The 14,473-nt window shown below is 41.6% G+C and overlaps 1 protein-coding gene across 1 annotated transcript in view; it reads left to right on the top strand.

Moving 5' to 3' along the window:
* Nucleotides 1–5,523: 5,523 nt before the first annotated feature.
* LOC138961153 (D(2) dopamine receptor-like) overlaps nucleotides 5,524–14,473 on the top strand; it is a 28,583-nt gene continuing 19,633 nt past the window's right edge. Inside the window, exon 1 of the mRNA XM_070332752.1 lies at nucleotides 5,524–5,854. Coding sequence (XP_070188853.1) covers nucleotides 5,524–5,854 — 331 coding nt within the window. The remainder of the gene's footprint in view (nucleotides 5,855–14,473) is intronic.

Below are 14,473 nucleotides of genomic sequence, written 5' to 3'. Positions count from 1 at the left end.
ATGTATCAGAGTCATCCAGCATTGGGTTTTTTTTTTTTTTTTTTTTTTTTTTTTTTTGGGGGGGGGGGGTGTTCTCGGGCAGTTTTGTCTGCACAATACTCGTGCAAAATTATTATCATGTGAGTAGTTCAACTATTGTATCAAAAAGAAGCTTTGAACGATCCAGTGGCAGGGTGAACACGGGAATAACGGAGCCAAATTTAGCTTCAAAGACAATTCAGATTTAAGGTTTAATTTCGATTTGGCTCAGATAACTACTGACAATCGAGAGGGGCAAATTGAGGTTGAAATTGAGGTTTGTTGTGATTTCAACCAATCAGACCCCATGGTTTGTTCTCTCCCGTTTGGGTGGCACCCACTTTTGATCGTGCACCTCGGCCCTGAACAAGTAAAAAAAATACTTAAGTCTCAAGACGTGGTATTTGATCCTACTCTCCTTTTGAGTGGTTAAATATTTCAGTCTCCGTGGATTGTTATTCCAAAACGAAAGGCGTCATCTAATATGACGTTACTCTGTGTATTGTGATGAATTTACTGCATACTTTCGGAAAATAAGTAAACTATTATTCGATTTACCTTCTTTTCGACTTAAGCGGCTGCTTTGGACTGAAATAAACAAGTTTCTTCGCTTTTGCTAGTTTCTATGCCTATAATGTTTTCTCTTCTGATGCAATGCAATCTAATATTACAACACTGCGTACGCACACCTTTATTGCTCAGTGGGTGGTCTCGTCGGGTGTATTGTTTTGCACGGTTTGAAGAGAAGGAAACATAAATGAAAAGGTCCTTATTCTACTTGTATTTTTTCCCCTATACATTTTATCCCCTTAGCTGTTTTTATGTCAAATTCTGACTCATAGTTTGCTACAAGAGACACACGCACAAGTGTTACACTGTAACAATGGAGTGAGTGTAACAGCGTATCCCTTTCCTTGGTTTTGGACATAGCTGAGTTTTTGGTGAGGTGTGGGAGGGCATGTTAAAGAGACATCATTATTACAAATATTTTAATCAAACATGTGAGCTAAGAGATAGGCACGGAACTGAAAACAAGCCGCCAACTTAAATGTTATCTTGCGGGTCCAAATGGAGCTAATGCCATTACAAGTGTTATTCAGATAATAATATTCATGTTTATGTGAATGCAGTGGGTCATTTCTGTCTGGTGTAAACTATCCATAAAATATCACAGATTTGCTTTTGCATGCAAAAGGAGAATCCTTCTACTTTAATGCAATCATACAAAGAATCAACGACCAGGAGGCTGTGTGCAAGAAGTGGGTGTCTTTTGCTGAAATAAAGTCCTTCCAGTGCAGGGGCGGAGCAGTTAAGCCAGAGGGGGAGGGGGGGGTTACAACCTGGGGTCCAGGGCAAGACCCCTTGTGGGGTACAGGGGCAAGGCCCCGTTGGGGGGTCTGGGGGACGAAGCCCCCCTGAAGCTAAAGAGTTTTAACTATTTTATGAACAATTTATGGCTTATCCTTGATTTTAAATATGATCAACTGGTGTCAGCAGCCACTCATTATTTCTTTTAAAGTTAGTATTAAATCTGGGTGGGTTTTTTTTGACAGCCGGGGGGAGGGGGGGGTCCGGAACCCCTGTAACCCCCCCCCCCTAATCCGCCCCTGCAGTACACACAGTTTGTCTCACCATGTATCAGATCTGGCCAGGTATTTACATGCGATAAGACCTTCCCTCCACTTGGTCAGCCTGGGTCATCTGTGTGTACTATGACAAAAATTGAGGATTTAAGTTATCCCAAAAATCTAACTCACCATAGAAAGAAGTCAGGGTGTTGTTGTTTGGTTTGTGTCCAGGCCAGATCTGAGACTGTGAGGCGAACAGTTTGCATGGAATTGGTGTGCCTTTAATTTCACGGGTGTAATTGAAATCGGTGTCATTTACCAAATTAAAGCAGCGGACACAGTGAACTATGAACAGGACAAAACAAATCATGCTGTTGACATAGATAGTTAACAGTGTCGTTTACATAAAAAAGAAGGTCTCTAACACACACACTGACACACACATACACACACACACACACATGTACACACACACACACACATACACACAAGCACACATACACACACACATACACACACACTCACAAGCACACACACATACACACACACACACACACACACACACTGTACTCTTATGCTGAAGTGGGACGCCTTGTCAAAACCAAAGCACGCTGACACACTGACACTCCAACAAAGACGAGGAGAGAACCAACCAGAGACACGTAGAAACATTAGACCTTGTTACATAATATTCTGAATCCCTTCAACGTCAACTCAGCATTGCAATACCATCTCACAAAATAATGATATATCTCAAAGCATGTAAATCTTATCCTGCTTTAATTGTGTGGACTGCACCTGTATCATACTCGCAATGAGGTGTGACATTTCTCGACAATACACCAACATATTATAAAATAGAAAATGAAAGTAACTGAAGAGGAGAATAAAAAATAAATTACAGAAAAGAGACAAGAACATACACTCTGTTTGACTGAACTAGAGTGTACTTATTAAGTGTATAAAACTTGCGTGACAAGGTGTGCTTGCAAACTCTGTCACGGGTAGAGCCATGATTAATGTGGGGTGCATGGCCAGGTGTTTTTGAGGTCTTGTGCATTTGGTTTCAGGTGACGGGTAAACGTGTGAAGCTCCCGTGTATGATTCAGCCAACATTTTGCGTTCTCTACCACAAAGCGAATTGCTAGTCGAAGCGAACTACGACGTTGTGTTTGGCAGCGTGGATGTGTGTATGTGTGTGTGTGTGTGAGTGTGTGTGTGCGTGCACGCGTGTGTGCGTGCGCGCGCGTGTGTGTGTGTGTGTATATGTGGATGTGTGGTATGCCTCTGTCTGTCGGTGTATTTTGCTTGTGTTTGTCTGTCTGCCTAGCTGGCCCTTTCTTCCGTCCGTCCTTGTGGCTGGTTGTGGTAGTGTGTAACAATGTACATCGTAGTACGGTTGTGACCTTGTAAATCACCGCTGTAGTTTTTCAGAGTGTGTGTGTGTGTGGGGGGGGGGGTGTGTTTTGTTACACATTAACCGAAAGAATATCCGTCGTTTTTACAGAATGTCATCAGAATGAGCTGAGAGAATTGTTCTTACGATTGGTAACAAAAGAAGCAAACACAAATAATAGCTTTTTCCATGCAACTCTTTGATGACAAAGTTGAGGTGGTCCACCGATCAAAATCACAAACAAATGTATGATGACGATGAAAGGCGTGTGTTAATTGTAATGCTCAATACTAACTCAGGTACCACGGCCGAGGTGCAAGAGAAATGTACTGATTGGGTGGGACTCAGCCGCGGTGATGGATTGGTTGAAATCGAGATTTGTTGTAAATTTCAACGAATCAGACCCCGCGGTTGTCACCCATTTGTGACCCTCCACCACGGAATGAGTCGCATGTCACCTTTGCATGATTTTCATATTTTTACATTTTCCTAAAGAGTTTTTTATGCTCTATCCAGTGGTGAAAACCGTTTTAGAAATGAGAGAAAACTGAGAGTTATAAGCCTGTGACTAAGGTGACCCTCACACTGTTACCAGACACTCCCCGGACTTAGTTAAGTCTAGCGCAGAACCGCGCGAGGTGACATGCGACTCATTTCGTGGTGGAGGGTCACATTTTCTCTTCGTGCCCCTCGGCCCTGGCGACAGGTTCCATGGTTTACACATACCTCTCACTTACTGATGGTGCCTATATTGAGATCACTTACGTCCCTTTGTTTCGTAGATCTCGTTGTTGTTCTGCCGCATCTGCTTCTCTTGGTTATGGTTTTCATAATCACTGCGGTAGTGTCTTTGCACTAACTTGAATCGGTTTCCTTCATTTTAAGTTGCTCTGCAGGGCATGCCGAAGAAAATGTTCCATTTTTATGTAATATTTTAATGGACAATAAAGTGTTGTTATTGTTATTGTTATTGTTATTGTTATTGTAATCACCAAAGAAGAAAGATGGAGGACTGACCCATTGAAGGAAATGCCGACTTTAATTCTGCATGCAAAGCAATCATTCACCTAATACTCCGTCCCATTTCGCCACAACCGCCACTGCAATCTGTGTAGTATCCATTTCACTTCGGATCGGCTGGCCTATGACACGTTGATCTGTTGGCACACACTGCCAAGGGAAGCCACTCTGCAATGACAACGCAGGGGAGGGAATCATGTTACGCCAGAGGCGTCAGCCATGGCTTTTTTCATGACCGGGTATCCATTTCCTCTGGCACCTGTATCATTCATCACCCACCCGTTGAAAGCTACCCGTAAATTGATCGCGGAGATGGTTGAAAGGGCTACAAGCAACGGTTAGAATCGTGAAATAATGTTGTTCGTGGGGATTTACGGAATCCGAATCCGCTGAGGATTAAGGCCAGAATTGTGTTGCATGTCTTTGTTTGTTTTGTTTTTTAAAAATCTAAACCCGTCTTTCAAGTACGTAGTGTAATGCACCTGAGCACTAAAAACGTTATTGAAGCAAGCAGAGACAAATCCTCCCTTTGAGTTGCCTGTTCATTCCACTGAAGTGAGAGGATAATGGAGCCGTGCTACACAAGTACGAAAAATATAGGAGTGGCCATGAAGTTAAACAGTAATGATATGTGATTACTGCTACTTTGTGTAATTGTTTGATTGCTTCTTTGTACATTTGATTACTCCTCTATTGAGTATTATTGCCTGACAGTTTAATTTTATGCACATTTGATGAGTGTGCAGCTGGTTTTACGATTGCTTGATTATTTTTGGTGGTTATTTGTTTGTTTACATATTTAATTAGGCTACTGACCTTTGACTGATTGCTTAATTGCCTATTTGTACATTTGAGCATTGCACCATTGTCTAACTGCTTGCTTTCCCCAGGGACTGTCCCTGCGTTAAGTAGTGGCTTGATTTGCCTCCCTGTACTGTACTGCTCCTTTGTCCAATTGCTCGATTGTCTAATTTTACATTTTATTACTGCTACATTGTCGAATCGCTTAATTGCTTTTTTGCACTTATTGTCATTGATCGGGACAAGCACGACATTAGTGTTTCATGGTGTTGCCATTTTCTCCCAAAATAAAATTGATTTTTTTTCACCGTGTTTACAACACTCCCGTTGCTTTCAATGAAGCCTGAAAGAGCTCATTCTCTTACCGACAAAACAATTCGTTGCATTGAAGCTCAAACTTGAAATGTGTATATGAATCTGAAGGTTGCAGTTTCTCACAAAGATGTTTAAGTGTTGTGATTTCAACATCTTTGTGTTTTGGCAGACAACAAAGGCGAGAGTAACCACCAAGTTTTTCCTAAGCTAGGCATAGCAAACAGAACGCGAGTGAATTAAAGCATGTTTTGTCAAATACAGCGCAAATAATCACATTCTTATACCTTTTCTGTTCGAGACAAAAAGTGATTGTGCATTAATTCCTTTACAGCGTATTCGTTACACTTAAACTTAACATCAAACATAGAATATCCGTTTTGGAGTGCAGCATATGAAATGAACACAATGGCGTCTTTCCTCCATCGACACAGGGAGGAGGAGGAGGAGGAGGAGGAGGTGGTAGAGTGGGAGGAGGAGGTAGAGGAGGAGGACGTAGAGGAGGAGGAGGTAGAGGAGGAGGACATAGAGGAGGAGGAGGTAGAGGGGGTTGAGGAGGTAGAGGAGGGGGACGTAGAGTGGGATGAGGAGGTAGAGGAGGAGGACATAGAGGAGGAGGAGGTAGAGGGGGTTGAGGAGGTAGAGGAGGGGGACGTAGAGTGGGATGAGGAGGTAGAGGAGGAGGACGTAGAGGAGGAGGAGGTAGAGAAGGAGGAGGAGGAGATCACTTATGCCGACGGTAGCTTAAACTATTTTTTGCAGCCGCAGCGAGTATATTATCGCCACTCTTCCCGCTGTTAATCCAGTGTGGAAGGCCCGCGTTGCCCCGCAGTGAGAATGATAATGTTTTAATCTCTCTCCTGTCCTGATAAATGGGCGTGCAGACGCTACAAACTGCACGTGTTGCTTAGTCACCGACACATTGCCCTTGTCATACCTTTGGGGGTCAGCTGGGGTCGGTTTGGGTGGGAACTAGCTGGTTGGCTATTCTTTTAATTTAATTTTTTGTTTACGTTCCTTCAACCGATATGGCTATTTGTGGGGACTGAGGGTTGTATATATCTAAAACGTAAACCTCCGATATAATTAACCGGCCTTAACTTGATCAAGACTCAAGATTTAAGTTTTAACTGGACTTACTGCTCCAAGTTTTCAAATCCACGCAAAGCGTAGATCAAGTTTAAATCGAGATTTTGCATAAGAGTTTTCCAAAAATGTCACTAGAATCTCTATGCATAGAGTATTCGATATGCAGTTACCATCTTCGGCTCCATGCAATTAACTGGTCTTAAATCCAGACTCAGGACTCCAGTTTTTATTGTACGACGAAGAAAGCATTTTCGTACGACACTTCCGTCGACAAGGGAATGAAAACAGATCGGGGTCGTTAAAACGAAACAAGATATCAGTCTTGCAAGATGTTAATCCGCTGTGGGGTGCGCATCAAACGACAGGTAAATGCACGTGTGCAGAATAACAAGTTGCACACACATGTGACCTTCATGTGACTTCTAATCATTATATGAAGGAAAACTATGTCAACGACACTGTTGTTAAGGATCATCCCAGACAAAAAGTAAACGAGGTGGGTTGCATGATTATTATTATTATTATTGTGATCATTTTTATGCGCCTAATCTAGATATAGCCCTTGGCGCTTACATATTAATTTCTGCCGTTTGAAATGGAATTTTTTACAGACAGACAGACAAACAGACATTTTTACACACAATATATAACGCATTCACATCGGCCAGTAAAGCTCAGTAGCCTATTAGGCGAGCATTCACCTTTCACGGCCTTTATTCCAAGTCAAACGGGTATTTGATGGACATTTTTATCTATGTCTATACAATTTTGCCAGGAAAGACCCTTTTGTCAATCGTGGGATCTTTAACGTGCACACCCCAATGTAGTGTACACGAAGGAACCTCGGTTTTTCGTCTCATCCGAAAGACTAGCACTTGAACCCACCACCTAGGTTAGGAAAGGGTGGAGAAAATTGCGGCCTGACCCAGGGTCGAACACGCAACCTCTCGCTTCTGAGCGCAAGTGCGTTACCACTCGGCCACCCAGTCCAGATGTGTTTATTATTACCACAAACAGTAAGGTTCTAAAGGGTTGGTTTTTTTTTTTTTTTTAAATGGCTTTGTTCTTTGTTTTTATTGGGGGGGGGGGGGGTTGTGGTGGGTTGCTCTTTGTTGTTGTCACTTACTTGCGCTTTTCTTCTTGCCTCAACAGACAACACTGAACGTTGTTGCTGTTTGGAGTTGAAGCTGAATATTCCCTGCTTTACCTTTCCTCGCTCGTTTATGCATCTCGTCATTTGAAAATCCGTGGCAAATTCACCGATGCTCACAGATCGACCATTCGACACGTGTTATTGGCCTGGTATCTAAGATGGCCTGGAATTTGTCTTCGAGTTCCAACAGTTTGGTTTGGTTATCATAAACACACGATTTCCACAGAAACGACACAAGATCAACTTTTTGAAATATTTTGAATGCGACAATAAAACAATAGTACTCATTTCGGTTCATACTTTTTGTGTGTGTAAAAAGCACAAATTTGTTGAAAAGCACACTCATACACATAAAAAAAAAACTGAAACATAATAGTAGTAGGGAGAGGTATGCCTCACCCCTCGGCGCAGCGCGCAGCCGCGCAGCCGTATTTTGATAGAAGGTTATAGGTTAAGGTGCCTGTGTTTAAGTAGTGATAAGGAGATATTGCGCATAAACGGTTTATTGCGTTTTATATTTTGTCATGTGATTTCATGTGCCTGTACAGACAGGGTGCTCGGTACTAATGACCACTCCAGCTGGGGTAATGACAGGATTACTATCCGCGCTTCGCGGAGCACTCTCTTTTATGACGCTAATAACTATCAGAGGTGTCAGGATAAGGCGATAAAAATGGTACCACTACTCTTTGCGGAGCCCCCTCGCCGATAAAACCACCAGAGGTGGCCAGCAGTTAGAGAAGTTTAATAGGAGGTGGTTTGCCTACCCCGAGGGTTGATTAGGGTTTAATGCTTAGATTAGTGCTAGACAAATGGTGTGGGGTGGGTGGAGGAGTTAGCTCGACTGGTGAGGCGGGAGAGATGAGAGCTGATTTACAAAAATATAAAAAGCTTTAACAACTAGACTCAGATAGCTACCTGTTGGTTTTATGTAGGTGTTATAAACATCGCAAGTACATTTTACACCGAACACGAGTTGTTCTACAGTCAGTCATACATAATGTTAGGTTAGAGACTGATCACGTCTGAGTATTGGTTGTCCACAGAGACACAAGACCTCACATGCTAGAACATGTTGGTTGGTCACAGGCTTGTGCGGGGAACCATTGGTTATACACTTGGTAAAACTGCTCTCGCAGTTCAGGACGAACCACCTCTTCTAACGTTGAAGCGCTAAGCGCCATGTATAGAGAATCTGTATCCATTTCCAAAAGCTGGTAGTCGGCTCTGGACACAAACTTATCTAGAAAATCAAAATGAAACTCCAACATGCGTAGTTTAGGGTACTGGTAAACAAAGTAACCAATCTGAGAGGGGAGTGACCAGTTGATTTTTTTTAACCATCTCTACTTCAGTGACAGAATCTGTTACTTCTGTTAGTTTTTGAAAACGACCATTGTTGATCAGTTTTGAGGCCTTATCAGACAAAACGTAATGAATATCACGATGGTTGGCCACGTTAGTTAAGGTTTTCCCGTAGACTGAGTTACCGAGCAGTTTGAAAGTTTCAGCTAAGATAGTTTTTGATGAGTCTTGGTCTCCTGCTCGTCTTGCGTTTGAAACGCTGTCACCAAACTGACGGAAACAGGTTTTGGGTTGATACTCTACGATCAGCGTGATGTTTTAACAATCAACCCGTGTTGCACGTACCAAAACAAGAGGGGTGTAGCTAGCAGAATTTGTTCACCGTGGTAACTCCCTACAAGTGTACGGCGTGGTTGGGATAAAAGCTTGTGTTTTTTCAGCGTAGTCTTTCATAAAATCTCCGATCTGTTCTCAGCTGACAGACTCATTTTTGAAAATAGGCTGCATTTCACTGAAATGTTCTTTTAGATGATCAGGTACATAAATATCACACTATATCAACCCGATTGAATCCATAACCCACTCCAACCATTCCCGAGCTAGCTGACCGTAGGGATCTGTTTTTTTTTTTTTTTTTTTTTTTCCGCTTTAAAAGCGTTTTCTTTTCTACGAATGACAGGGTGCTCTGTGGGCATGTCTTGCATGAGTGCAGCTAAATACAGCGCATTTGCATCAAATCCCTGAACAGCCTGTACCGGTTTGTCCTGATTACCACGAATGTGTGTTTTGTCTTTTTCGTGGTATCTGTGAAAGACAATAGACGGACCCTCGACAATGTTCTTTCGCAAAAGTGCTTGAACGTCTTTTTGTTTTTTGTTAAAAAGTGAAAAGTAGGTATCTGAAGACAACGTGTCAAACAGACACTTCAGTGTCACACCGGGGGACAGAAATAATACCGTCTTTCAGCAAATCAACTCGCAGACTAGCGTACATACTAATCTGATGCTGCAAAGCAACCAGAAACGGCCCTGTGTCTAGGTTGTTGTACCACACCAAAAAAAGCCTTCAAAGTCGTCATTTTGTTTTCAGTCCACACACGCTGACAAAAAGCGTACTCTGTATCAGAAATATTTGAGTTTTTGAGCTTACTAAAAAAAGCTGCATGGGGTGGGAGTTCTCTTTCGTCTAGTGTACTTAGACTAGTGACGTATTCATAGCAGAAAAAACCCTTTTGCTCTTCGACACCGAACGCCTAGAGGTACTTGGAATAACTAAAACCTGGCGCAAGAAAATTGTTGATGTCGAGAAACCGAAGTTTGTCTGTACAAAGACACATATATTGATTGTTACGTTTAACAACAAACTTGAAAGGAGGTCTTTTAGGGATCTTCTTTTTTCCCTCTGTTCGATAGGAAAGTCAGACAAAGGCGTGACATAAAAACTGGAAGACATGATGTTGTGAATGTCCTATTGTTGGTTGTTTGTGCTGTCTAATGGTTTATGTGGGTGTTATAAGGTACATTTACATCGAACACGAACTGTTCTACAGTCAGTCATACCTAATGTTAGGTTAGAGACTGTTCACACCTGAGTATTGCACCACAGAGATGCAAGACCTTACATGTTAGAACATATTGATTGATCAGCACCTAAAAATAGAAACGCGTAGTTAGACACTAGTGTGATGCGGTCAAAAAGGGGGTATAAAAAAAAAGTTCTTCTGGTGTTTACACCTGAGTATTGCACCACAGAGACGCAAGACCTTACATGTTAGACCATGTTGATTGGTCAGCATCTAAAAATAGAATCGCGTAGTAAGACACAGGTGTGATGCGGGTATAAAAAAAAAAGTTCTTCTGGGTGCTTACCCCCGAGTATTGCACCACAGAGACGCAAGACCTAAACATGTTAGAACTTGTTGGTTGTTCATTTGGTCACTGATTTCACCGAGAAAAGAAAGAAAGTCCTGCTTTGACAACTCAGGCGTGGTCGTTGTAAGACAGAGTGGTTATTGACTGAGGCATGAAAGAAAGACAAGTCACCCGACTCTTTGTTTTTGAGAAGAAAGGAGTGAGAAAAATTGATTTTGAAGCGTTTTGTTTTGCTCATGGAACAGATCAAGAAGCGACTCGTACCAATCAGGGAAATCAGAACAAGGGTTCCTCTTAAAAGAGAAAATGTGGTGCTTTTTTTACACACACTAATCGTGTAAGATATATAGAAGAATTACAACACCTGGTACACGCGTATAACCATTCGTTTCACAGAAGTATAAAAACAGCACCTGTTAAAGTTTGTCTCGCTAACAAAGAAACAGAACAAACGTAAGTTTTGTACGAACAACCCCCCAATGAAAACACCCAAAGGTAGGCTACAGGTTGGTGATCGTGTGAGACTAAGTAAAACACGACGACTCTTTAAAAAAGATTATTTACCTGCGTGAACAGAAGAATTATTTACAGTTAGCAATGTGTTGAAAACAACTCCAGTGACCTATAAGCTGAAAGACGCTCACGCAGAAGAACTACAAGGTAGTTTGTTTTTTTACAAAGAAGAACTACAAAAAGTAGGAGAGAAAGAAATGTATCGTATTGACAAAGTACTAAAAGAACGACTTGGTAAGGGAGGAAAAAAAGAGTATTTAGTGCATTGGTTTGGGTACCCAACGTCATTTTCTTTCTTTCTTTATTTGGTGTTTAACGTCGTTTTCAAACGTTCAAGGTTATATCGCGACAGGGAATGGGGGGGAAATGGGATAGAGCCACTTAATTGTTAATTGTTTCTTGTTCACAAAACCCAACGTCATTTGACACATGGATCTCAGCTGATAGTCTTAGACAGTATTCAGAGTAGTTATGGCTGAGGACGCCTTGTCTGCTGAAGATACAACTGTTGCTACTAACGTATTAGAAGAGACAACTACTGATACCAAGAGATTCTCTTGCTTGTGGTGTGTTTTTGGTTATCGCGCCCCTCGTAGTAAGATTGTATTTTTGTAAAACATTTTTTTTGTTTTTTTTTTGGTTTTTTTTGGTTTTGTTGATCAGATTTTTCTAATTTATATTGTAGTAGGTGTGTCTCTGTTTAATTTGACAAACTGGTGGGAATGTCCGGTCCACTGTTTGAACAAGGTTTTTGTGGGTTTTTGCAAAGAATGAGGCAAGGGTCCTTTGTGCAAAGCAAGACAGCGAAAGAGACACAGACCGTCAGTATAAGGAAAATGATGATGCTCGTCTTTTTGTAACTTGTGCAAGAACTGTGTGTTTGTGATGTAGTTAGGTAGACTACCGCAGACTCATCCGATAGGAAAGTCAGACAAAGGCGTGACATAGAAACTGGAAGACATGATGGTGTGAACAGAATACCGAGAGTTTGGGCGTTCGAGTCTAACTTGTTCTAGAATGTCATGGTCACTGATTTCACCGAGAAAAGAAAGAAAGTCCTGGTTTGAGTTGATCAGGTGTGGTCGTTGAAAAACAGAGTGGTTATTGACTGATGCATGAAAGAAAGACAAGTCAGTCATGGAACAGATCAGGGGGAAATCAGAACAAGGGTTCCTCTTAAAAGAGAAAATGTGGCGCTTTTTTACACACACTAATCGTGTAAGATTTGTAGAAGAATTACAACACCTGGTACACGTGTATAACCATTCGTTTCACAGAAGTATAAAACCAACACCTATTAAAGTTTGCCTCGCTAACAAAGAAACAGTTTGGTAAGTTTTGTACGGACAACCCCCAAAGAAAAACACCCAAAGGTAGGCTACAGGTTGATGATCGTGTGAGACTAAGTAAAACACGGCGACTCTTTAAAAAAGGTTATTTACCTGCGTGAACAGAAGAATTATTTACAGTTAGCAGTGTGTTGAAAACAACTCCAGTGACCGATAAGCTGAAAGACGCTAACGCAGAATAACTACAAGGTAGTTTTTTTTTACAAAGAAGAACTACAAAGCGTAGGAGAGAAAGAAATGTATCGTATTGACAAAATTTTAATGTGATGAGCCACGGATTAACCCTGCTTACCTAACGGTGGTTACACACGCCTCTTTGTTTGTCAGAAAAACAAAACTAAATCCAGCTGTAAGACTTGTTCACGCAAAAGCCCTGGAGAGGTCCACAGCCAAATACCCTCTAAAATGAGTAGTTATGAAATCTTACGGGATCCCGCGTGGAAACCATAGTGCTGTTTTATACAATTTGTTTCTCAGGCAGCCACCAACACGCGTTGTAGTAGGACTAGTAGAGAGCGCTGCGTTTAACGGTAGCTACACAAAAAAAACCATTCAACTTTTAAAACCCACAACTTGAATTTTCTCTGCCTCTATGTTGCTGGAAAACAAGCCCCTGCAAAACCACTAACACCAGACTTTTGAAAACAGACAGTATGTGGGAAGTTTCTTTAGTTTGACCGCAGGAACAGGAGTGGGTGTTGGTGACGTCGGTAACAGATTTGTCTATGAATACTACTGTGGGAGTTTGCGTCTGGAACTAAAAGTTTAGTGCACCCCTGGTAGAGCCTGTTCACGTTATTGTGTATGCAGAAATGGCCTCGTTGCTAGAAAATGATCGGAGTAGGTAGGGTATCACTGATTTTACATCATGAATGGACTAGAGATCTCTCGCCTACTGTTAACTCATTCGAGGCGCGTCGGAACTGGAATTCCGACATCTGTGTTTAGCGTTGGCTGCGTGCCGGCACTTGAGTTCCGACGGATATCACGAATTTTTAACGGTGTAAACGGTCCTGCTGACCAAGGGAAACAACCCCTGCAATGAACTTCTATCTGTCTACAGTGGTACCATTCACTGTAAACAGTTCCTTCCCTTAAATTGTTGGGATTAATAAAAATTTTGTTGACGGTGTGCGACCCACGTGTTTTGACTTTTCCAAGATGGCGGATCGTTCTGCTGAGACGTAGTAACTTGAAAAGAGTGCTAGAACGTGTTATTCAGTACGGTTCTGATCTTGACCTCAGTGATGATGATAGTGGAGATGATATTTTAGATTCTGGTGACGATTTTGTGCCAATGGACGATCATTTGGGTGATGATTCGGGCAATGCAAGTGTCGATCATGACATTGTGTATGATGAACCCATGACGTAGAAAGTTTTTTTGTTTTGCTTCAAATTGGATATTTTGCGTGGATATGAAGACAACAAAAGGTATGTACTTTCAAATGTTTCATATATTTTCTAAAAGAGTAAGTTTCAAACTTTGCAAAAACATAAGGTATGTAAGGTTATCTTGTGTTGTTGATTTTTAATATTTTTTTCAAAATGGCTCTAAATCGCGCGTTGGCAGGGAACACAGGGGAAATTTAGCTGCGCCTCGAATGAGTTAAGACACCCCGTGGCAAGACGGCCGTTTATGGGTGTTTACACCAGAGACCAACTTCCTTCTGAGATAAATTTACTTCACCCCTCGTCTTACGTCATAAACACAGACCCAGCACATAAGGTTGGGTCTCATTGGGTTGGTGTGTATTATGATGGTCAGGGGAATATTGAATATTTTGATAGTTTTGGTTTTAAACCGAATCACAAAGACATTGAAGGTGTTTGTTTTTTTATGCGTCATTGGTTTGTGTTCTAAAACCAACGAACAGGTATTACAGGGGATGTTAAGTTCTACTTGTGGTTTGTTTGCAATGTATTTCATCATCAAAAAGAGTCAAGGTACAAGGCTCCGTGACATAATTTCTATTTTTTAACCCCCAAAACCCTGTTGTAAATGACCGTAAGTTCATAGCACTTTTTTAGAGATGTGTTAACGCAACAAGTCTAAAGCTGTTGTTGTAAAAAATAGT

The sequence above is a fragment of the Littorina saxatilis genome, linkage group LG3 (genome assembly GCF_037325665.1).
Source record: "Littorina saxatilis isolate snail1 linkage group LG3, US_GU_Lsax_2.0, whole genome shotgun sequence".
In the NCBI taxonomy this organism is placed as follows: Eukaryota; Metazoa; Mollusca; class Gastropoda; order Littorinimorpha; family Littorinidae; genus Littorina; species Littorina saxatilis.
The sequence above is the reverse complement of the archived record's forward strand: the minus strand, read 5'-3'. Positions and strand labels throughout refer to the sequence as shown.